This window comes from Aquila chrysaetos, chromosome 2 (genome assembly GCF_900496995.4).
Source record: "Aquila chrysaetos chrysaetos chromosome 2, bAquChr1.4, whole genome shotgun sequence".
NCBI classification, from domain to species: Eukaryota; Metazoa; Chordata; class Aves; order Accipitriformes; family Accipitridae; genus Aquila; species Aquila chrysaetos.
This window is the reverse complement of record NC_044005.1, coordinates 13,196,000-13,214,347: the sequence shown is the minus strand read 5'-3', so window position 1 is coordinate 13,214,347 and position 18,348 is coordinate 13,196,000. Positions and strand designations below refer to the sequence as shown.

At 49.8% G+C, this 18,348-nt stretch overlaps 1 protein-coding gene across 1 annotated transcript; it reads right to left on the bottom strand.

Annotated features, from left to right (window-relative positions):
* Positions 1 to 12,319: 12,319 nt before the first annotated feature.
* ANKRD9 (ankyrin repeat domain 9) lies at positions 12,320 to 14,180 on the bottom strand. The gene is made up of 2 exons (XM_030007209.2): positions 13,941 to 14,180; positions 12,320 to 13,560 (listed from the first exon to the last, which is right to left on the bottom strand). The coding sequence occupies exons 1-2, from the start codon at positions 14,153 to 14,155 to the stop codon at positions 12,621 to 12,623; spliced, it is 1,155 nt and encodes a 384-aa protein (XP_029863069.1). The 5' UTR covers positions 14,156 to 14,180; the 3' UTR covers positions 12,320 to 12,620.
* Positions 14,181 to 18,348: the final 4,168 nt, after the last annotated feature.

Below are 18,348 nucleotides of genomic sequence, written 5' to 3'. Positions count from 1 at the left end.
TGATAATGCTGACCTTGTTAAATATTAACGTTGATGCCATAGGTACTTGTGTAGGAGATCTATCGGGCTTCAGGTCTAATTAGCTGGTTACTTAAAATACTATCAGCATGGGGTCTGTGTTTAAAAGAACAAAAAAAATCTGATATGTGTTTGTCTGTACTGAGAACAGATACATTGGAGAGCTGGATCCTGTTGCTTTGAAGGCCTGCTGACTTCTTTTCATACTGTTCTTTGCTTCGTGGAGAGATCTTTCTCCTGTCCTTCCATGCACGACTACATGATTACATGGCACCCATATAGAGCATTCCTGGGAGGAAAGCACAGGACTGTGTAGAGGCAATTCTGAGTGTTTTGCATGTCACCTTCTTTCCTTCCTCCCCATCTTGCCACTTCTAATTGCTGTAGGACAGGAGTTGAGGTCCGGGGGGATAGCAAAGCAGCTCCTTCTACTTAAGCTTTGGTATTTTATTAAAACTGAAGTTAAAGCCAGCAGGTTTTTGCATTACCTTTAACCTTGTCCGTAGTCCTTTGCAGCATGTTTTTCACCATTGCTGGCTGCTTGCAATAGGGTAACTTCTTAAACCTGATTTTAATAGAAGACTTTCAAGATGGAAGGTGACAGATGGTTGGTTGTTTTTGTTTTGTTTTTTTTTTTTTAATAGGCAAGAGATGCCATATCTTGCCAGATGAGTTTTGAAAGCATACTGAGCAAGGTGAGCTCAGCTTTCACTTAAAAGGCCATGCTTCATTCAATCCCTAAGTTTCACGTATCATACATCCAGTGATTTCTCAAAGCCAGTTTTAGGAGCAGGTTGGCATCTATCTTACTGTCAAGTTCAGAGACCTAAAGAAGCATATTATCTCTGCAGAACTGTACTGCTAAGAGCTAGACTTCAGTGTCTCCTATAGCACATTTGTTCTGGGCAGCACGGACAGGCTCATAGCCTAGATACTATTCCCTACCTTGTGAGTTTTGCCAGCTTTCCTGGTGGATAATAGGAATCTTCTGCAGATCTTGGCAAACATGTGGTTTCTTAAGTCTGTCTCTAAGGATTCTTGCTTTAGGTCTACGGTTCCCTGCTACAGTTCCTGAAGTCAGCCAAGGTGGAACACGTCGGCATAACACAGACATAAATCATATCCTCAATCAATTGTTACAAATGAAACTTTCTTCATGCTCTCTTCATACTGAATTTCACCAAATTTCATGCAGTTTTTCATTTAGAAAGTTAGGGTTGTGGGGAGTAGCACAGCTCTTCTTGTATCTAGTGTCCAGAGTTTTTTGAGGACCTTAATGGGTCACAGTGACTTTCAGCTTGAGCTGGGTATTTTTGAAATCCAATGTCTAACGGACCCAACAATTAGACCTATCTCTGTGTACCGAGATGATTTGCGTATCATTATCCTGTTTGCTTTCTGCATTCAAGATTCTCATCATTCATTATTGATCTCTGTTAGTTTTACAACAGTACAAGTACCAACTTGTACAGCGTGAGTAAATATAAAACAGTGATTCCCCAAATTCTTGAGTGGGTTGACCTGGGTCACCACTAAAACTTCTTTGCAGATTTTCCTGCGCTTTTTCCATCAAGCTTTTAAAAAGCACTGCAAAAGTTGTATACTTCTGTAAATCAAATATGGTCCACTTGTCAGTGCCTGATGGAGCATCGTTTGAGAATCACTGCTGCAGTAGAATTCTGTATGTAGAATTCTGCAGTAGAATATGTACATATTCTTGCTTTCACAAAAAGAATAAATAATCTGACAACAATTGAAAATTAGTTTATTTTTGTTTATTAACATTAGTATCATTGATCTCTTGGCTTATATTTAGCTGTTTTCCCAATAGCAGATTTATGGTATCTGTATTCAGTTGTCATGTTAAGCTCAAGAAATACTGGTAACAATTCTAACCACACTGTGGTGACTAGCAACAAAAAAATATATATATTTTTATTATTTTGAAAAATTATTTTGTGATAACACAGCCAGGCAAGTAGAGAATATTGGAACGCTTGTCTTTCGTATTTAGTCCTATATAAATCCATGGCAAAGCTTTCACTACAATGGATCTGGATATGGCTTCAGGAATAATATTAGTAGGATCTAAGGCTTTGCCATACAACATCTCTAGAGGCAACTCTGCTTCTGTTCAGCCAAGTAAGGGATGTTTTTGGAAGCCATCCCAGGCAAGTGATTTTGCAAAATAAATGCATCTGCTTTGTATGAAGTGATAGCCAGGTACTGAGTGTCTTTCTTCCTTGGCAGTGACTTATAAAGTACTAACATGGCTGACACTTGGGGAAGGAACCATCTTTTTTTCTTCTCTTTATCCCACTGTCTCTGCTGTAGTCCAGTTAAGTAAGGAGTATCTTTGGAAGTCATTTTATGCCACTGGTTGGAAAACAGGAGCATGTCTTTTCAAAAGATAGTCAAGTCACAGGGGTAACTGTGTAGTAGGTTTTATATAGTATTTGCGGTTTTGGTCCTGGTTTGGGGTGAAGGTCTTTTGCATTGCGTAGTGCTAATGTAGTTTTGTTTCCCTCTGATATTGATGTGTTCTTATCTAGGTTACTGCAAACAGCTGGAAGCACCTGAATTTCAGAAAAGAGGTTCTGAGAAAACCAGTATTAATAATGAACTGAGCAGAGATAATGGTAGATCTGAATGGCATTAGCAGAAAGCCAGGCCTTTTGAAGGTGTGGAACATGTGCATCTTCCATTGATGTCATTTGGTGCTGTGGACACTCAGCATTTCTGCAGATCAGTCCTCTGGCTATTTTGGTTTATACGTGAGCACATTCAGGGCTTATTGATGGCCTGTGCGAAAACAGTGGTCTTCATTGTAGAGAAGCCATGAAAGCAACCAGCCGGCTAGTAACAACACCTGTAATAGCTGTAACGTAAGTAGGGTTTTGTTTGGTTGTTTTTATGTTCAGAATCAGTATGTCAAGAGCTAAGATGAGAAGGATTCATTTGATCACTGATGTTTTGACATTACAACAATGTGGCAAATTTATAAAAGGAAAATGGTTAGATTTATGTAGTAAATCCATTTTTGTCAAGCTTTAGGTGCTGGTTTCAGTAATCTTTCTCCCCAGAGGTGATGCCTCCACAAGTGGATGCTCACATTTAGTATCAGCCTTTGTCTTCAACAGGCCTGCACTGTGTGCTGTAACCTTTTTATTTATTACCTGGTAATTTGCACCAAAGCCAGCCATCTCAGGTATTTCTCCATGTTTTCTTGTCGTAGCAGCACTTTCCAAAGGGATGATCAGCAGTAAACTTGTCTTTACCTATAGGCAGATGAAGAAGGAGGGCAGGCAAACAAGAAACAGGAGTTGAAGGTTTGCTGCTGTGACAGACTTACTGTGCTTGGAAGCAGTTTCCAAAAGCTGCTCAGAAAGGAGTAAACCTAAGTGGTGAGCAGGATGGGGTGACCCTTGCTAACCAGAAGTTCAGTGGGGTGTCAAGCTTGGAGTTTACAGTGAGGGCGTGGACTTGAGAGTAGCGTGATGGTCAGGGCAAGTACATCCTACAGTAATAGAAAAGTGGGCAACAAACCAATAAAGAATTGTGTTTTCCCATTGCAGAGGCTGGGGAACTAGGAAGGCAGGCCAAAATGCCATGATCGTTGTGCTAGAGTTTCATGTTTTGATATCATGAAGAATACAGGTTCTCTGTAGGCTCTGAGCTCAAGACTTGCTATCACAGTGCATGCAGCCCTTTTCCCAGCTGAGCTAAAAGTCATCAGCTCAGATAGTCAAACTGGCTTTTTTCTTCACAGACACCAGCTAACAGAGAGAGAGGTAGGACACATATCTTTCTGCCACACTATATTTAATGTCTAGGTCATCAAGGCCACTTGTGGTCAACATTGCATTAAAACAGCATGTTCGGTATGTGTCCTGTCAGGAAGGGTGTCTCCTACAGAGTCAGCTGCATCAGTGTCAGGTTTGGATCTGAGTAAAGCTTCAGTGTAGCCTAATTAATGAATAGGGTCTGCTAAGGTCACAGTCCAAAGCAGGGATTTGGTTGCATAAATTTCTATGCTTTTGTTTTAATAGGGAGTCTACACAAGATTTGTTTGGTATCTGAGCAACCAGTTCTAAAGCATCAAATCCCAAGCAGGAGGCAGGAAAGGCTTTTTTGATTCTGGAACAAAAGACTTCCAAATACCCTCCCAGCTCTGTATCCTTGGTGTGGTACAGTACAGTGCCACTTCTGCATGCATGAACTGAAAATGCTGAAAAGGTGAATAGATGCAGATCCAGACTACCAGCTGGAACTTGTCACCTCCCAAAGTGAGTGCTCAGTGCTGCTTGGCACCCTCTGAAAGGCATAGCATTTGCTAAACAGAGCTTTTCCTTTTAAGTTGGAGGTGGGCTGAGCCAAGCTCTGTGTTACTCCTCCCCTTTTCTGCCTGGCTCTAGCTTGGAAAGTTACTCCCTCACCATCAGGGGCAGCAAGGCAATTCGCTCCCCCTTTTTTTCTCTTCCCATCGTTCAGAAAAAGCGGAAAAAGGATGGGAACACATCAGAGTCCTGCTGTTTGAGCAGAGCATAGAGGATTGTGGTTCTCTCTTTGGCCCCAGTGGGCTTAGCTGCGTAGTAGAGAGAAACGTGCCTGGTAACTCCCTGGCTTGTACAAGCAAAAATGCTGTTTGCAGGTGCAGCATGGGCTATTGCAGGACAAGGTCTGCTGTTAGCTGGCTTGTGTTGAGTGAGTGCCTGTGAGACTTGAGCAGTTAAAGGTCACTGCTGTGGCCACCACAGGGCAATATTGAGCCAGAGACCTCTGGTGGTAAGAATATTTGCTGATATTACTTGAGAAAAAGCTCAAGCTCAGAAGCTGAGATTTAACTGCCTTATGTCTCTCTAAATTGGTAAGAGGAGGAGATCTGATGTGAGTTGGCTGTTCATCGTGTGGGCAATGCATCAGTACCACAGGCATATCGTTGCTAGGCATATCTAAGTATGTACGTAAGTGTAGCTGATACCATGTGGTACCAAATAATTAGGACTTCAAGTGCTCACAGCATTCATGAGACAAGTGTTGTAGTGCCTGGCCATGCTGTCCTCCCCACCCCCCAGCTGCCTCCTACTCTGTGCTTCCCCAGGGGCCTGATCTCACTGGGGAGCCAGGATTTACCGAGTCTCTTCCACAGTGAAGGATAGCTTGGATGCCGGCCATGCTCTTCACCCATCACCATGCTGGTAGTGTGCTTCCCCTGCACCCTAAAAGCAGGGGTATAAGCAGTGCTGGAAGGGGCCAGCGGCAGACAAAAGTCTCAGGACAGGCTGTGCTGGGGGAGAATGCTTTATTCGTGAGAGAGGGAGTGGAGGGTGGAGTGTCTCCCACTGCACACTCAATCTGGGTTGACAACCCTCAGGAGAAGCCATAGTCTCCCAGGAGATCAGACTGACTGAAGCAAAGGGTTATAAGGAGATACACCTTGAGTCTGTCACCTAGAGCTCGATACCATGGCCCTGGCTGATGGGGTGATAGCTTGCTGACCTGTCATGAAGGTTGGGATGATGTGAATGTGAACTGGCCGTCTCTGGCCAGCACCTTGTACAGAGCTCCAATACCACAGCCGATGTTCTCCACAGTGAAGGCAACCTGAATGATAGGTACGCTACCTTAGCTGTGCAGCTGGCATGTCACTTTGAAGGAAATGATCTGGTTTTATCCTTCAGAATATTCTACCCGACGAGTGACTCGGCGAGTGACTCACCTGGTCTGCCCTCCCAGCAGCTCTTACCTCAAGGCTGTCTCAGAAGGTGTTTTTCTGCCTGGGCGTTCTCAGTCTAACCACAGCCCTGGTGCTGCTACTGGCAGGGAAGATGAGGTGGCAGCAAAGCTGAGTCAAACCTTGGGTATCTGAAGGAGGCGGCAAACCTGAGGGAGTGCCACGCTCTTCTTGCTTGCATGTGAGTGTTTCCCATTGCTAGCACTGAGAGCTCTACAATGGCTCTCTGTCAGATGGCCGTGGCCCTACAGTGTTCTCCGTAGTTTTCCTAAGCTCTGTGGTCCCTAAGGTCCCAGCATCCCTCCTGCTGGGCAAGCCTGCACATGTGTTGAAAGTGAAAGAAGCAATGTGCCCCTCTTTTCACAGAAGCAGTGGACAAGCAGTCGCTCAGGTCACCTCCATTACTAGTCCAAGACTTTTGTCCAGCCTGCCTGTGGCCATAGCCCTGTCTGTGCATGTCATTCATGAAGGACTGAAATCAGTTTGATAGTCTGCATCCTTCTGTCTTGTCACTTTAAGTCACTAACCATCAATAGCTTTCCTTATTGCAGGAGTGGGAGAGAGCAGGAGAGCACTAGCAGATGGTTTTGGAGGAAAGGACGTTCAAAAACTCAGCTCCCCAAGGGACTTCATTCTCTCTCTTACTGTGAGTTAGAAATTACTTATGCTTTTAGGCTTTGCTTTAAAATGCTGCCTCAGACATTGTCAGGGAAATGACACCGCATTAAAAATATGAATGTGATGTAGTATAATGTGTTTATTATAATTTACTTGCACCATTAAAAAGAAGAATCCTAATGATTACAAAATAAAGCCTGAATATTAAGAGCATGATGCCAAAAAACCACCCTTGCATCAAAACAGTAATTACCACTGGGGCTGGAACAAAGGAGCAGAGGGACAACTTTGGTCAGGGGAGCTTTGCTGGCTGAGAGAGATGGGGCTGCCCAGTATTCCAAACAGAGTCAGGGCCTGTGGATACTGCCTGATCACTGGTGTGTGAGGTGGGAGGACTGGTGGGAGGACAGACAATTTGCCCTCAAAGCCATGAGGCTGTGGGAGAGGAGCCGTGGCACTGGTGGCGAATGGTGCAGGAATCGGGGAGCCAAGCAGCAGGGAGGATGCTGTCCTCCTTGAAGGTGGAAGCTGCTCCCTGTCCTGGCTGAGGCGTGCAGCCAAGTGCTTTCTGCCTGGAAGCCTCTCTCTCTCCCCTTGGCCTGGTTCCATTGCTTTCCACAGAGGGCCCTAAGGGAAGGGCTTGGCTCGCCCTGACGCCTTGCTCATCTCCCTGTTGAGATCCATGGAGCTTCCTGCCCTCGTGTTTGCCTTAGGTGGGAAGTGCAGGGAAGGGGAGACAGGCGCATGGTCTCCCCTCATATCCCAGGCATGCAGGTGTCTTGCCATGGCTTGGAATGAGTTGCATCAGGCCTGAATTGGGGAACTGAACTTTTTGGCCCTAATATGCTTTCCTGAAGGAGAAGGGTTGATATACACTGTGTTTCCCATTAGATTTGTAGTACAGGGAACATAACCTTACAATGGCTGGTATGACTGAAGCTCAACCAGGGTCCTGACTTACTGGGTCAGACTCTTGCTGAAACCTTGCTCACAGAGCGAAGCCCAAGCTTGAGACAGATCAAAGTCCCTTTCTGCCTTCCCTGCTTCTCTGAAGTGGGTCTCTGCCTCCCTCCTTGCTGACTCGGATCCGTTCTGGTTAATTCTTGCATTTGCATTAGGAAGCGATTAATTTTTCCTACAGAAGAAAGAGGCAGGGTTGATGGCAGGGGATGTTTTGTGGTTTAGGGACAGACGAGAGATTGAGGTGATGTGGATGGGACCTTTTGCCTGGCTCAGCCACAAGTTCCTCAGAGAGCGTTGGATGCTCCACTGTTTAAAAATCTATAAAATAAGGTTGGACTTGAAGCAGATGCTGCAAATCAATCAGATGTGATACGCCTAGCATGGGAATTGCTGGCCTATGCAATATGCAATTTAGACTAGATGACTAAACTCTTCTGATTTTAGCAATAATTCCTAAATGTGATGAGTTTCTCATCATTTGAGGCTTCTGAAGATTTACTTTGTTGATTTATGTGGTCTTTCCACTTACCAACTAAACCACTGGGCAAAGAGATAACTGCCCTTGCAGAGGTCATCAGGGCAAGCAGGTGGAACTTTTTTATCCCAGCTGAACTTGGATCCATTTCTTTTAGCTGCAGTGAGGGATCTCTGATGTTTTTGTAAACTGTATTTCTGTTTTCTGCTCTGCTGAGTTATGTTTTGCAAGAGAGCTTTGCTCCTTCCGTTCTCGTGCTACACATGCATGTGTACCTGCTTGGTGGAAAGAGCAGGCATAAGTCAGTGCAAGCAGCAGCCTTGCAATGCCATAGATGTGATTCTTGTGCATGGTAAGAGAAGACAGTTTGATGTGGTCTGAGCAAGTAATAGGCAGAATTTCTTTTTCACACATGGTAGGTAGAGGAGAGACCACTGAAGCCAGGCTAGGAGTTAATGGTGATCTAACCTCAGACAGCTGCTGACACCAACCAGTGATGGAAATACTGTTATTAACATAGGTGTTATGAAAGTTGGTTTGCAAGGATTTACAGTGCTGTTTAAATATTAAGCACATGGCATGGGTGCCTTGTTTACCTAGTTGGGAGCATTGATCTGAAGATGGGGTGATGCAATGCACAATGATCTGCTGATGTCAATAGATTGGTTATATTGCAAGGCAAAAGCCCATATGACTTGAACACCAGACATAAGACAAATATGGATTAGGAAACAAACCTGGCACCCTGGCCTGTTTCTAGTTTCTGTCTTTCCATGCCTCTGTGCTGGATCTCTGTCCTTGCTATTTTCAACTTCATTTTCAAACCAGCCTGTAATTGCAGCCCTGCCTATAGCCAAGGCCTCCTCTCCCGGCAGGTCTTGCTCTCAGCGGTTTCCTGCTTCCTTTTCTCCTTTACTTAATGCCTGACTTGGTTTGCAAGACTGGTTTGTCCACACGGAGGAGCCTGTTCAGTAACAGCCCTGTTTCTCTGCCGCTGAAACTGGATGAAACCCTTACCTCTTTGCAGCAGATACTCTTTATGTGGTGCTGAGCGTTAAGCTGATGTTAGGCTTGATATTCTATATCTATGCATATTCATGAAGCGAGTAATTTTCGGGTGTGCTTAATATCTGCATCTTCTGCCAAATTTAAGGTGCTCACCTCTGGTAAAGCTCATATGAAGCTGTGACCGTGGCAAGAATAAGGATGTAGCTTTTATGGCAGGACAATATGTCAGAGAGCAAGACTGAGACAAATGGTACAGTAAGGGATTTTTTAGACTATTTAAACCACCTAGTTTTGTGTTCACGTCAATTTAAATTCTTTAACTACGTAATATTTTGGGTAAAAGAAGACTGTTAAAGATCCCAAATCCATCTTTTAAACAAGTTACTCAAAATTACAATAGACTTCAGCTCCTTCAGCAGACTCTAGACAGGCTAAACTTTTTAACTCCTGAAATAAGAGAGCTGCAGAGAGGAGTCAATTGCAAAGAGTCAAAAATAAAAGTAACTCAGTACTTCCTCTCTCCCCTTCTTTCTGAATGAAAGTGTTTCAGGCCTTTTTTACCTGTCACAGCAGATAAAACCACTTTGTACTAAAAGGTGGGTAGTATATGATATTTTGTTTTGAAAGTGCTTGAGCAACACATAGGAAATATTTATTATATTTATCACTATTCCATGATAGAAAGTAGTTTTTTAGAGGAACTGGCTGTAACTAAGCTTTTCAGGAATGCTGGCTCTATATACTGCCTTTTATGCTTTTGAAAGCATTTCCTACAGATGAGTAATTTGCCTTGTGTGACTAGATTAACCTGTGCAGGTATGACGGGAGCTTTTAAGTATATATCCTTACCCCTGTGCTCTTGTGGTGTTAGGACTTGGTGAATCTTCTTTCCCACACCTTTGTGGCCAGCTCCTTGATTCCAGCACTGTCAGTCCTCTTCTGCAGAGACATCATGACTGTCCATGTTTGCTTTATTAAGCTTGTCAATGGTGTTGCAACTGGCACTAATTGGCATTTTTGCTGGCAGCCTTCGCCAAGAGACAGAGAACTGAATGGGCTGTGGAGCCTGCACTCCACTGTGCTCCAAAGGTGGCAGAGGACAGAGAGATGCTGGCAAGTCAGTCTGAGGAAAGCTGATGCCACTGTTGCTTGGTCTATAAACAAAGGACTTCTGTTTCCAAAGCCGAGAAGCCCCAGCCTTTTCCCAAGCTGTGACTCTGTTTGAAAAACAAGCCTGGACCCAGTTGGGTGAGTGATCTGTGTAGTCACCAGTGTAGTTTGCCACAGTTACTCTCAGCCTCTCCAGATTAAGCATCCCAGACACATCAACAAGCCACACGTAGCGAGGTCTGTCAGTGACCTTCAGCAGAGTGATCCCAGCATGGGCTCGGCAATCGGCTTGACTTCTGTCCTAGAATAATAGGAGGGGCGCAGCAGTTAGCTCACTTTGGATGCATCACAACATATTGAGGGGACCCTTTCTGTTTGTTAAAGTGAATTACCCGTGAGCTGGTGGGAGGGCTGTAGGGAATCACAGGGGCAGCTTTGGCCTTCAATTCTTGTTTTGTTAACAGGCTCATTTTAAGGTGTAGGATGTCCTGTCCAGCCTGTCATGCTGTTCCAATGTGTAATTACCCTCACAGCTTGGGAGCTGGAGCGTCTTCCAGCGCTCAGTTCCACAGACCAACTCCCCACTGCTGAATCTCATTATGTCTTTGTCAGCAAGGCTGATAAACCTTTCTTCCCACCCCCAGCTGTGTCTCTTCCCCCACCTCAAGACACTTTCCCACGTGCAAGTTAGACCTGACTGCTTTACTTCTTGTCTGTTTTGGAAGATGCTTCCACACCATTATTACAGAAGCAATGGGGAACATGTACCCAAATAAAGAATTTAGCAACACAGATTTTTTTAGATATTTTTTTAAGTGGCTAAGCGAGGGCTTAGTTCTTTGGATTTCTATATTTTTATTATCAACAAGATAGCCGAAGAGAACAGTTAAGAGTTGTGCTATGCTTTCCAGCAAGGGACCTAAATTTCCCATGGTAATTAGTTTGAGCATGTATCAGCTTGGTTTCTTGGGAAAAAGGAACATTTGCTCTTCTAGGAAACGTTTCCGTGCCATCAGTCTAAGAATAGCAATCTGCTTTCTGTTGCATCTCAAATTTCAGATGTCTGGCTTATCTTTTATTGTGCGTGCAATATGGAGGTTATTTCAGATGAAATACCACTCTGTTCTGCTGAAGCATGAACATCTTATAGTGCCTCATTCTGTGTTTTTTTTTTTTTCCTAACCAAAATTAATTCATGAATAAAGAAATTTGTACTGTGAACACGGCCTCTTCTCTGAGCGCATCAGTTCCTTGATGACCCCAAAGGGAACAACAGTGCTGGAACAGTTCAAGTGGCAAACAACTCCCTGGCTACAAATTTAAGCACTGAAACAAAACCCTACAGTTTCACTGGCGGCTTCCAAGAACAGAGGCAAAGCTACAGTACTGCGGCCTAGGAGATTTCTATCATTGCAATGCTGGTAGAGCCAGCAAAGCTTGCTCCCTGCAGAGCGGGCAGGGGCAGTGCCAGTTTTACAGGGAAGTAAGCAGCATGACTGCCCAGAATGCTGTAGAGTAAAGGTTGCAGAGCAAAGAACCAAAGCTGTACGCTTTGCTCAGGACTTTGACGTGTCTAAATGCAAGTGTTGGAGGCAGGACAGTACCCCTACAGGGCTTTTTGATCTGGAGCAGCTGCAAGGTTATTTTATGTACCTTGGAGCATCTGAGAAGGGATAGGTGGGGGAAGGCTGGATATCTAAGCTACTCCTCTAGTACCCAAAGTGGAGACCAAGACTGCCACAGCCCTCAGCTGAACCTAAGCCATCACATCCTGCTGGGGACTGGCAGTAGAGGGGCCGGAATCCACCAAAAAAAGCTGTTCTAGGGTCCTGGGCCATTGCCATACCTACACAAATCCCTCTGGGCATAGCAGAGAGCAGGCACAAGGAGGCTGGCCCTCCTGCTCCACGCTACCTTCCTCACACCTCAGCAATCACACAGAGGGGCTGCAGGGTGCATTCCTGCCTCCTGCCAGGGCAGAAACATTTTTGGTCAGAGCAATGTGCGCACTCCTGCTCTCCTCTGCCTGACAACAAGCACCTTGACTCTCTAAGGAGAGCAGAGAGAACTTTGCAAGGAAACCAACTGTTATTTATGCACATTTTAAAATACATTTTGTTCAGCTGCACATCCCTGCCAGCTTTGTTTAGGGAAGCTTTAATAGTATCTGGCTTCTCTTTGCCCTTGTGTACAAGATGAGGAAGTTTTCATCTGTGCCTTTAAAAAAACCTCACATCCCTGCCAAGATGTATTAGGAGAGCTGTAAAAAAGGAGTCATCCTGTTCCAGGACCACAAGGCTTATGTAACAGGGAAATCCTAACGAAAAGATACACCCCCATCCCACGCACAGTTTTCCAAGGCACATGCCACTTCAGGGTTTTCAGTCGCTCAATTTGTATTTTGATCACATCTGCCACTGGTTTATTCAGATGTATTTACAAATATGTTCTCCCACATACCCTCATTTGTACATGCCATAGAATGTTTTTATAAAATGCAGTGCGGACCTCACCTCACCACAAGGATCTTTAAATAAAATACATTGTAAAGTGCCAGATACAATTCTTTTAAAAAACACAGTTCTAATTAAAACAGATGCTTGGCCGCTGCGTTAGCAGCTTCATATACTGATACATTTTTAGCATAACAGTCTATTTCTGTCAGGTGAGCGGGAGGCTCTCATACCACCCCCTCTAGCTCTCCAGTTTCAGGTCCAAAGGCTTTAGAAAATGAGGCAGAGGCAGATCATCCAGAGCCTCTGGGAAATGCTCAGGTGAAATGGTCCTGATCAAGACGCGCATGGCTCTGACAAACAGCGACGGGGGAGCTAAGCCCACCAGGCACAGGAACCTGTTCTCCCCCAGGAGGTCCTGCCACCGCTGCCGGTTGTCCAACAGTTGCTGTTTCATTGTGAACTGGAGGTCCTGAGGCACGAAGAAGAAGAGGCAGTCGAGGCAGAGGAGCTTGGCACGCACGTTAGCTGCCGGCGTGTGGGAAATCTGCTGCAGCAAGGTGTCGAGAGGGGTATTCCCGGCACTGTCCTGCAAGCAGGGCGACGCGCCGTGCCCGAGCAGCAGGAGCAAGCACTCGGGTCGCACCAGCTCGCAGGCCACGTGCAAGGCCGTCTTGCCGCCCTCCACGCGGCTGCAGCCCCGGCGGTCCAGGTGGCCGGCTCTGTCGCTCGGCGGGAAGGCTTGGAGGGCCTTGAGGATTCGGAAGAGGATGCGGACCCGGTCGTAGCGGACGGCCATGGCCAGGTGCGGGGCCGAGGACTGGCAGCAGCTGAAGCTTTGGCTGGGCACGGCCAGGGCGCTCTGGGGGAACTTAGTCAGCAGGTGCCGGGCGTAGGGCTGGTGGTCGTGCACCAGGGCGTAGAGCAGGGCCTCCGAGGGCGAGTACACGCTCACCTTGCCCCCGTCCTCCCAGTGGAAGACCTCCATGGTCCGCATGTCCTCCAGGAACCAGACGGGCAGCAGGTCCCTCACCGCCTGGTAGAAGGCGAAGGAGGATTTCTTGCACTGCTTCTGGGACTGGGCCCCGCGGCCGCCGACCCACCGGACGCTCCAGGGCATGGCGGGCTCCGCCGGGGGCTGCCTCCCACTTCGGCGCACAGAGGCCGCATCGGGCCCGGACCTGCGGGAGCGGAAGGGCGGTCAGTACCGTGCGGCCGGGGCTCCCCGGGCTGCGCCCGCCTCCCCGCCGGCCTGCCCGCCCGACCCTCCGGCCGCCGGCCCGGGGCGGGGGCGGTGCGGGGAGCAGGGAGCCGCGGCGGCCCCGCCGCACCGGACAACACCCCCGGTGCAGGGGACGCCCCTACGCCTGTGCGCGGGAACCGCCTCCCCCCGGTGCCCGGGACGCCCATATCCCCGGTGCCCGGGAACGGCCTCCGCTCGGTGCGCAGGACGTCCGTATCCCGGGGCACGGGAACGCCTCCCCCCCACCCGCGCCGCCCGGCTGCCCCGCTCCCGGGTGGCTGCCCCGCTCCCGGGTCGCCGCCCCCGCCCGGCGCTCACCTCTCCGCCGTCCCCGCGGTGCCGCCGGCCGCTGCCCGTGGCCGCCGCAGCCGCAGCGGAGGGGCGGGGGGGGGGGGGGGGGGCGGGAGCGCGGCGCGCCGCCGCGGGGCCCTTTTATCCCCACCCCCCGCCCCGGGCGGTGAAGGTCGGTCAGGACCGGGGAACTGTCCAGCCGCCGCCGATTGGCGGCCGCCCCGGCTCCCCCGGGCGCCCATTGGCTGCGCCGGGAGGACGGGGCCCTGCACCATCGCGTGCGTCACGGGAGGCAAAGTTCCAAGAAACTTGGCTGCCGGCTCGGAGTCCCGCGGGGGCGGGGCGGGGACTGACGGGGCGGGGGGGGGGGGGGGGGCATGGGGTCCCGGGGGTGAGGGGGGCCTGGCAGCGTGGGATCCAGCGGCTAGAGGGGCACGGGGTCCGGGGGGCACGGGGCCCTGGAGTCCGGGGCGCGGGGGGACCCTGGGGATATGGGGGTGTGGGGTGCAGACAGCACGGGGTCCCTGAGGATATGGGCGTCTGGGGGTGTGGGGTGCAGACAGCACGGGGCCCGTGGGGATACAGGGTCCTGAGTCTATGGGGTCCAGGGCACACATGGACCTGGACACACGGGGGCACGGCGGCTGGGCCACAGGGAGACCTGTGCGCGGGGGCTTTGGGACACCCAGGCTCCTGGGCGTAGGAGGGGGCAGACACGCAGTGCCCTGCGCACACGGGGGCCCAGGCAGGCGGTGTCACACCTCCCTGCCTGCCCTGGCGGGGCCCAGCCGGACCCACGCCAGTTCTCGGCTCACCCCCTGCCCGCGGCCGGCGGCGGCTCTGGCCGGAGGCTGGCGCTGGCCTTCAGCCGGCGCCGGCTGTGGACTCCCACGTGTGTGCGCACACGTGCTTGCTGCAAAACTCGTGGCTCTCGCTTGACTCCCAGATAGTGACATTTGCCTGCGGCCCTTCCCGCTGACGGTCACCCAACAGGTTTTGGCTACAGAGGAGCAAGGAGAGGGTCGTGGCGTGGGGTGAGCCCGGCACTGCGGGCAGCCCTGCACCGGCGGCTCCTCCCTGGGGTGCCTGCAGTCCCTTGGCCCTAAAATGCGCCTGTACAGGTAACAGCCATGCGCTGGTAAAGCAAGTGCTGTCGTTAGTGAGATCTCCTCTCTCATAAGGCCTCCTTACTGACAGCAAATCCTGGGATCTGCTCCATCCTTATCCCCCCCCCAGGCGGGTTCAGAGCATTTCCCTCTTTCACACTTTGTGTTTGACCCCCAGCATCTCCCCCTCTTGCAGCCATCGCTCTCTCAATCAGGAAGGCGCAATCAGACTCTCCGCAGGCGGGCGATGCCGGTCGCTGTCAGGTTCATGGCGAACACCTCTGGTTTCTCTGTCCTTGCGGTTCCCCAGCATTCTCCTCGCCAGTGCGGGAGCACAGCTGCTGCCGACCGCTGCTGGAACAGGCGACGCTTTCCACATGTCCCAGCACGACGTGCCTGCCTGCACACCCGGGGGGGGCTTGCCAGGCGTCTGCCGAAATGCCCCGCTTCCTTGCAGCCCTCTCTGTGAAGCTGCCCGGGCGGCAGGGAGGGAGCCCGCAGCTTGCTGCCAGACCTCCCCTTGACCCTGATGAGAACGAAGCTGGCGAGGAACAACCGCTGCCTTTGTCACGCCTCTTCTGAACCGCCATTCAGCCAGGGAAACAATGCTTAAACTGTGCTCGGTTCGCTTTGTAACTTCTTCCCTGCCACGCGATGCTCACACCAAAACCCGGGGGTCCGTGCGAGGGAATGTGGGCAGGTGGGTGAGCCGGGCAGGACACTGCACGCCACTGTCACACTCAGAAACTCTTGGTGACCACATCTGAGGGAAGAGAAATCAGGGTAACATGTGCTGAGCTGCACTGCCGGTAAGAATTACGTCCAGCATTTGTCAGTGCGATTCGTCATCTGAGGATCCCCGCGGATCCACCGCAGTTCCTGGCGTCTCGGATGTCAGCCACGGCACGGAAAATCCTCTTTCATCCCTCGTGTCCGGTTCCAGATGAAAACTCATTAAAGGCAGCCACTTCCACCACTCCCTGCTATCGCTGGGGCACTTGCCTGTCAGTCGCATCCTATTACTGCAGAGATGGGATAATTTGTACCAAAGCGCAGGATCAAAAGAAATGGTTTAAAAATAGCTAATTCTATAGCCCTTCCTTTGTGTCCGGCGCAGCCTCACCCGCCCGTGCCTCGGTGCCCGTCGCTGATGGCAGCGGTACCTGCCGCATCTCTGCGTGCCACCTGCTCCGGGAGATGGCCCTGCCTGACTACAAATCCCAAATTCTTTCCCTGCCGTCGCTGGGACGTTGCCATCAATTTGGATGTCCAGCATGGTGATGAGCCAGGTTGCCCAGCCCTTTCTACTCATCTTCCACACGTGCCTGAGTAAGGCAAGTGGTGTCGGAGCCCAAAGACAGGCGATTAGAGTAGTCACAAAGCCAAATTGGATTTTGTGTAGGAAATTCATGTCTTTGGCGTGGAAGCAGGACTGTTTTTCCCAGGCCAAGCTCTCCTATGGAGGTGGGGGGACCAGCTACAACCATAGGGTGCTTCAGTACCCAGCACTGGATTAAAAATAGGCCAGAGTGTGCTGAGTGCTCGCGGCCTCACAGCCGGTGGGTAACCCAGAGGCTGGCCCCTGTCTGCAAAACGTATCTGTCACATACATTCGAAGCAGGAGCCTGCCTGTAGGAAAGGCAGCCTGTTTGTGGGTTGCACTGGAGAAAAAGTATTGCATTTGCCCCCAGAATTGTTTATAGCATGCCCAGCACTAGTGACAAAACACAACAGCCCAGAAAGGTTTTAATTTTGTGATACATATTTTACATGCAGACCCACGGACATGACTTGTTTGTTTGCAGTCCAGACTGCATTTAATCACTTTGAATTAAGTAACTGATCTTATTACTGATCCGACTATGAGAGGGCTTATCACAGGTTCCTTGGCACATGACGAAGATTAATCCGTCGGTGCGACCATGTCTGAGTAATGTGACGTGTCCTCTCAGAGCTATTTTTTTCTTCACTCTCCTCCAGGACGTTGATCCTTTGGTTTCTCCAGCCAGTGACCAAGTAAAACCCACTTAACGCTACCGAAACCCAGACACGTAATGGGACGAAGGGAAAAGCTCTGCCATTTCTTGTGGCAGGCATAATTTGTTTCCTGAGGTTTTCATTAAATTGAGGGCAGGATCATATTGACTTAATGGACATGATCGTGGGTGTAATTAAAAGCAATCTGAAAGTAGGCAGTATCAGTGAGCACACTGAACATAGTTAATGTTTAGCGCTGGTCTTGAGCATGAGATGGAAGATGGGCAAAGAGTGCATCCCTCATTTTTGAAAAGGCTGAAAGATAGGGGTTTTACTCCAGCCCTTGCAAGGATTTTGGGCGCGGGTTTGACTCTGAACATTTACCAGTCTCCTCTCTCAAAAGCAGGTTCAGGACCAAAGGTCAGCAGAGTTTGGACAACAGCCCCAGACCCGTGATGGGCTGGAGCAGCAGAGCTGCCGCTTTGCTTTAAGCCTCTGGCTCTGCAGTCCTCGTCAGTGGGTTGGATAGAAATGCCTAATGTCCCATTTAGCTAAAATTAAACATCTTCAGAGAGAAGTAATGAGTGAGGAGAGTCAGTGGTTTGCAGTAGGGGTGCTGGGCTGGAATATAGATGCTGCATGTCGCCCTCCCACCGCGGGTACATCACTGACCTCCAGTTTAATCTCGCTGTGCCACCCGCATCCCATCTGCAGAACGGGTGCAGTAACGCCGCTTCAACCATCTTGTTTTAGCCGGTGAGCTCTTTAGGTCAGGGGTAATATGCAAGTATATTGGTTTGGTCCTTGGGGTCCTGGCTCTGCGTGGGGACCCCTCTGCTCTGCGGCATTAGACAGGGGACAGAGGCTGGTCATGCGGTGCTGGCCTGCGGGGACACAAGAAGGCAGAGCTGGTGGCAGTCACTAGACGGGACTTGATCTCCTTTGGCGAGGACTCGCCAGGCGAAGAGGCGGATGGCAGCCCCAGGCACCTCTGTTCAGCTGTGATGAATAGTCAGCTGTTGCTGACACCTCGTGGAAGCCTTAGATAAACATTTTCTCCAGAAACCTTTCTGTTTCCTTTCCTCTGCTGGTGCTGGTTCCTCACTTGAGGAGCTCACCCTTTATTTCTATTCTCTCCGGACTACCCAGCTGGGAAGCAGGCAGCAGGGCCCTTGGCTGCCTGCAGGACCAGGGATGGGAGGGCAGCCGAGGAAGGCTGCCCAGGGACTGTCCTTTCCCTCCCCGAGGAGGAGGAGGAGGACACGTCTCCTGCCTGCCTGGTGGTGAGGGCAACTCACCGCGGATGCCTGTTGCACATCAGATGCGGAGGGGACAGCAGCCCCCCTCCTACA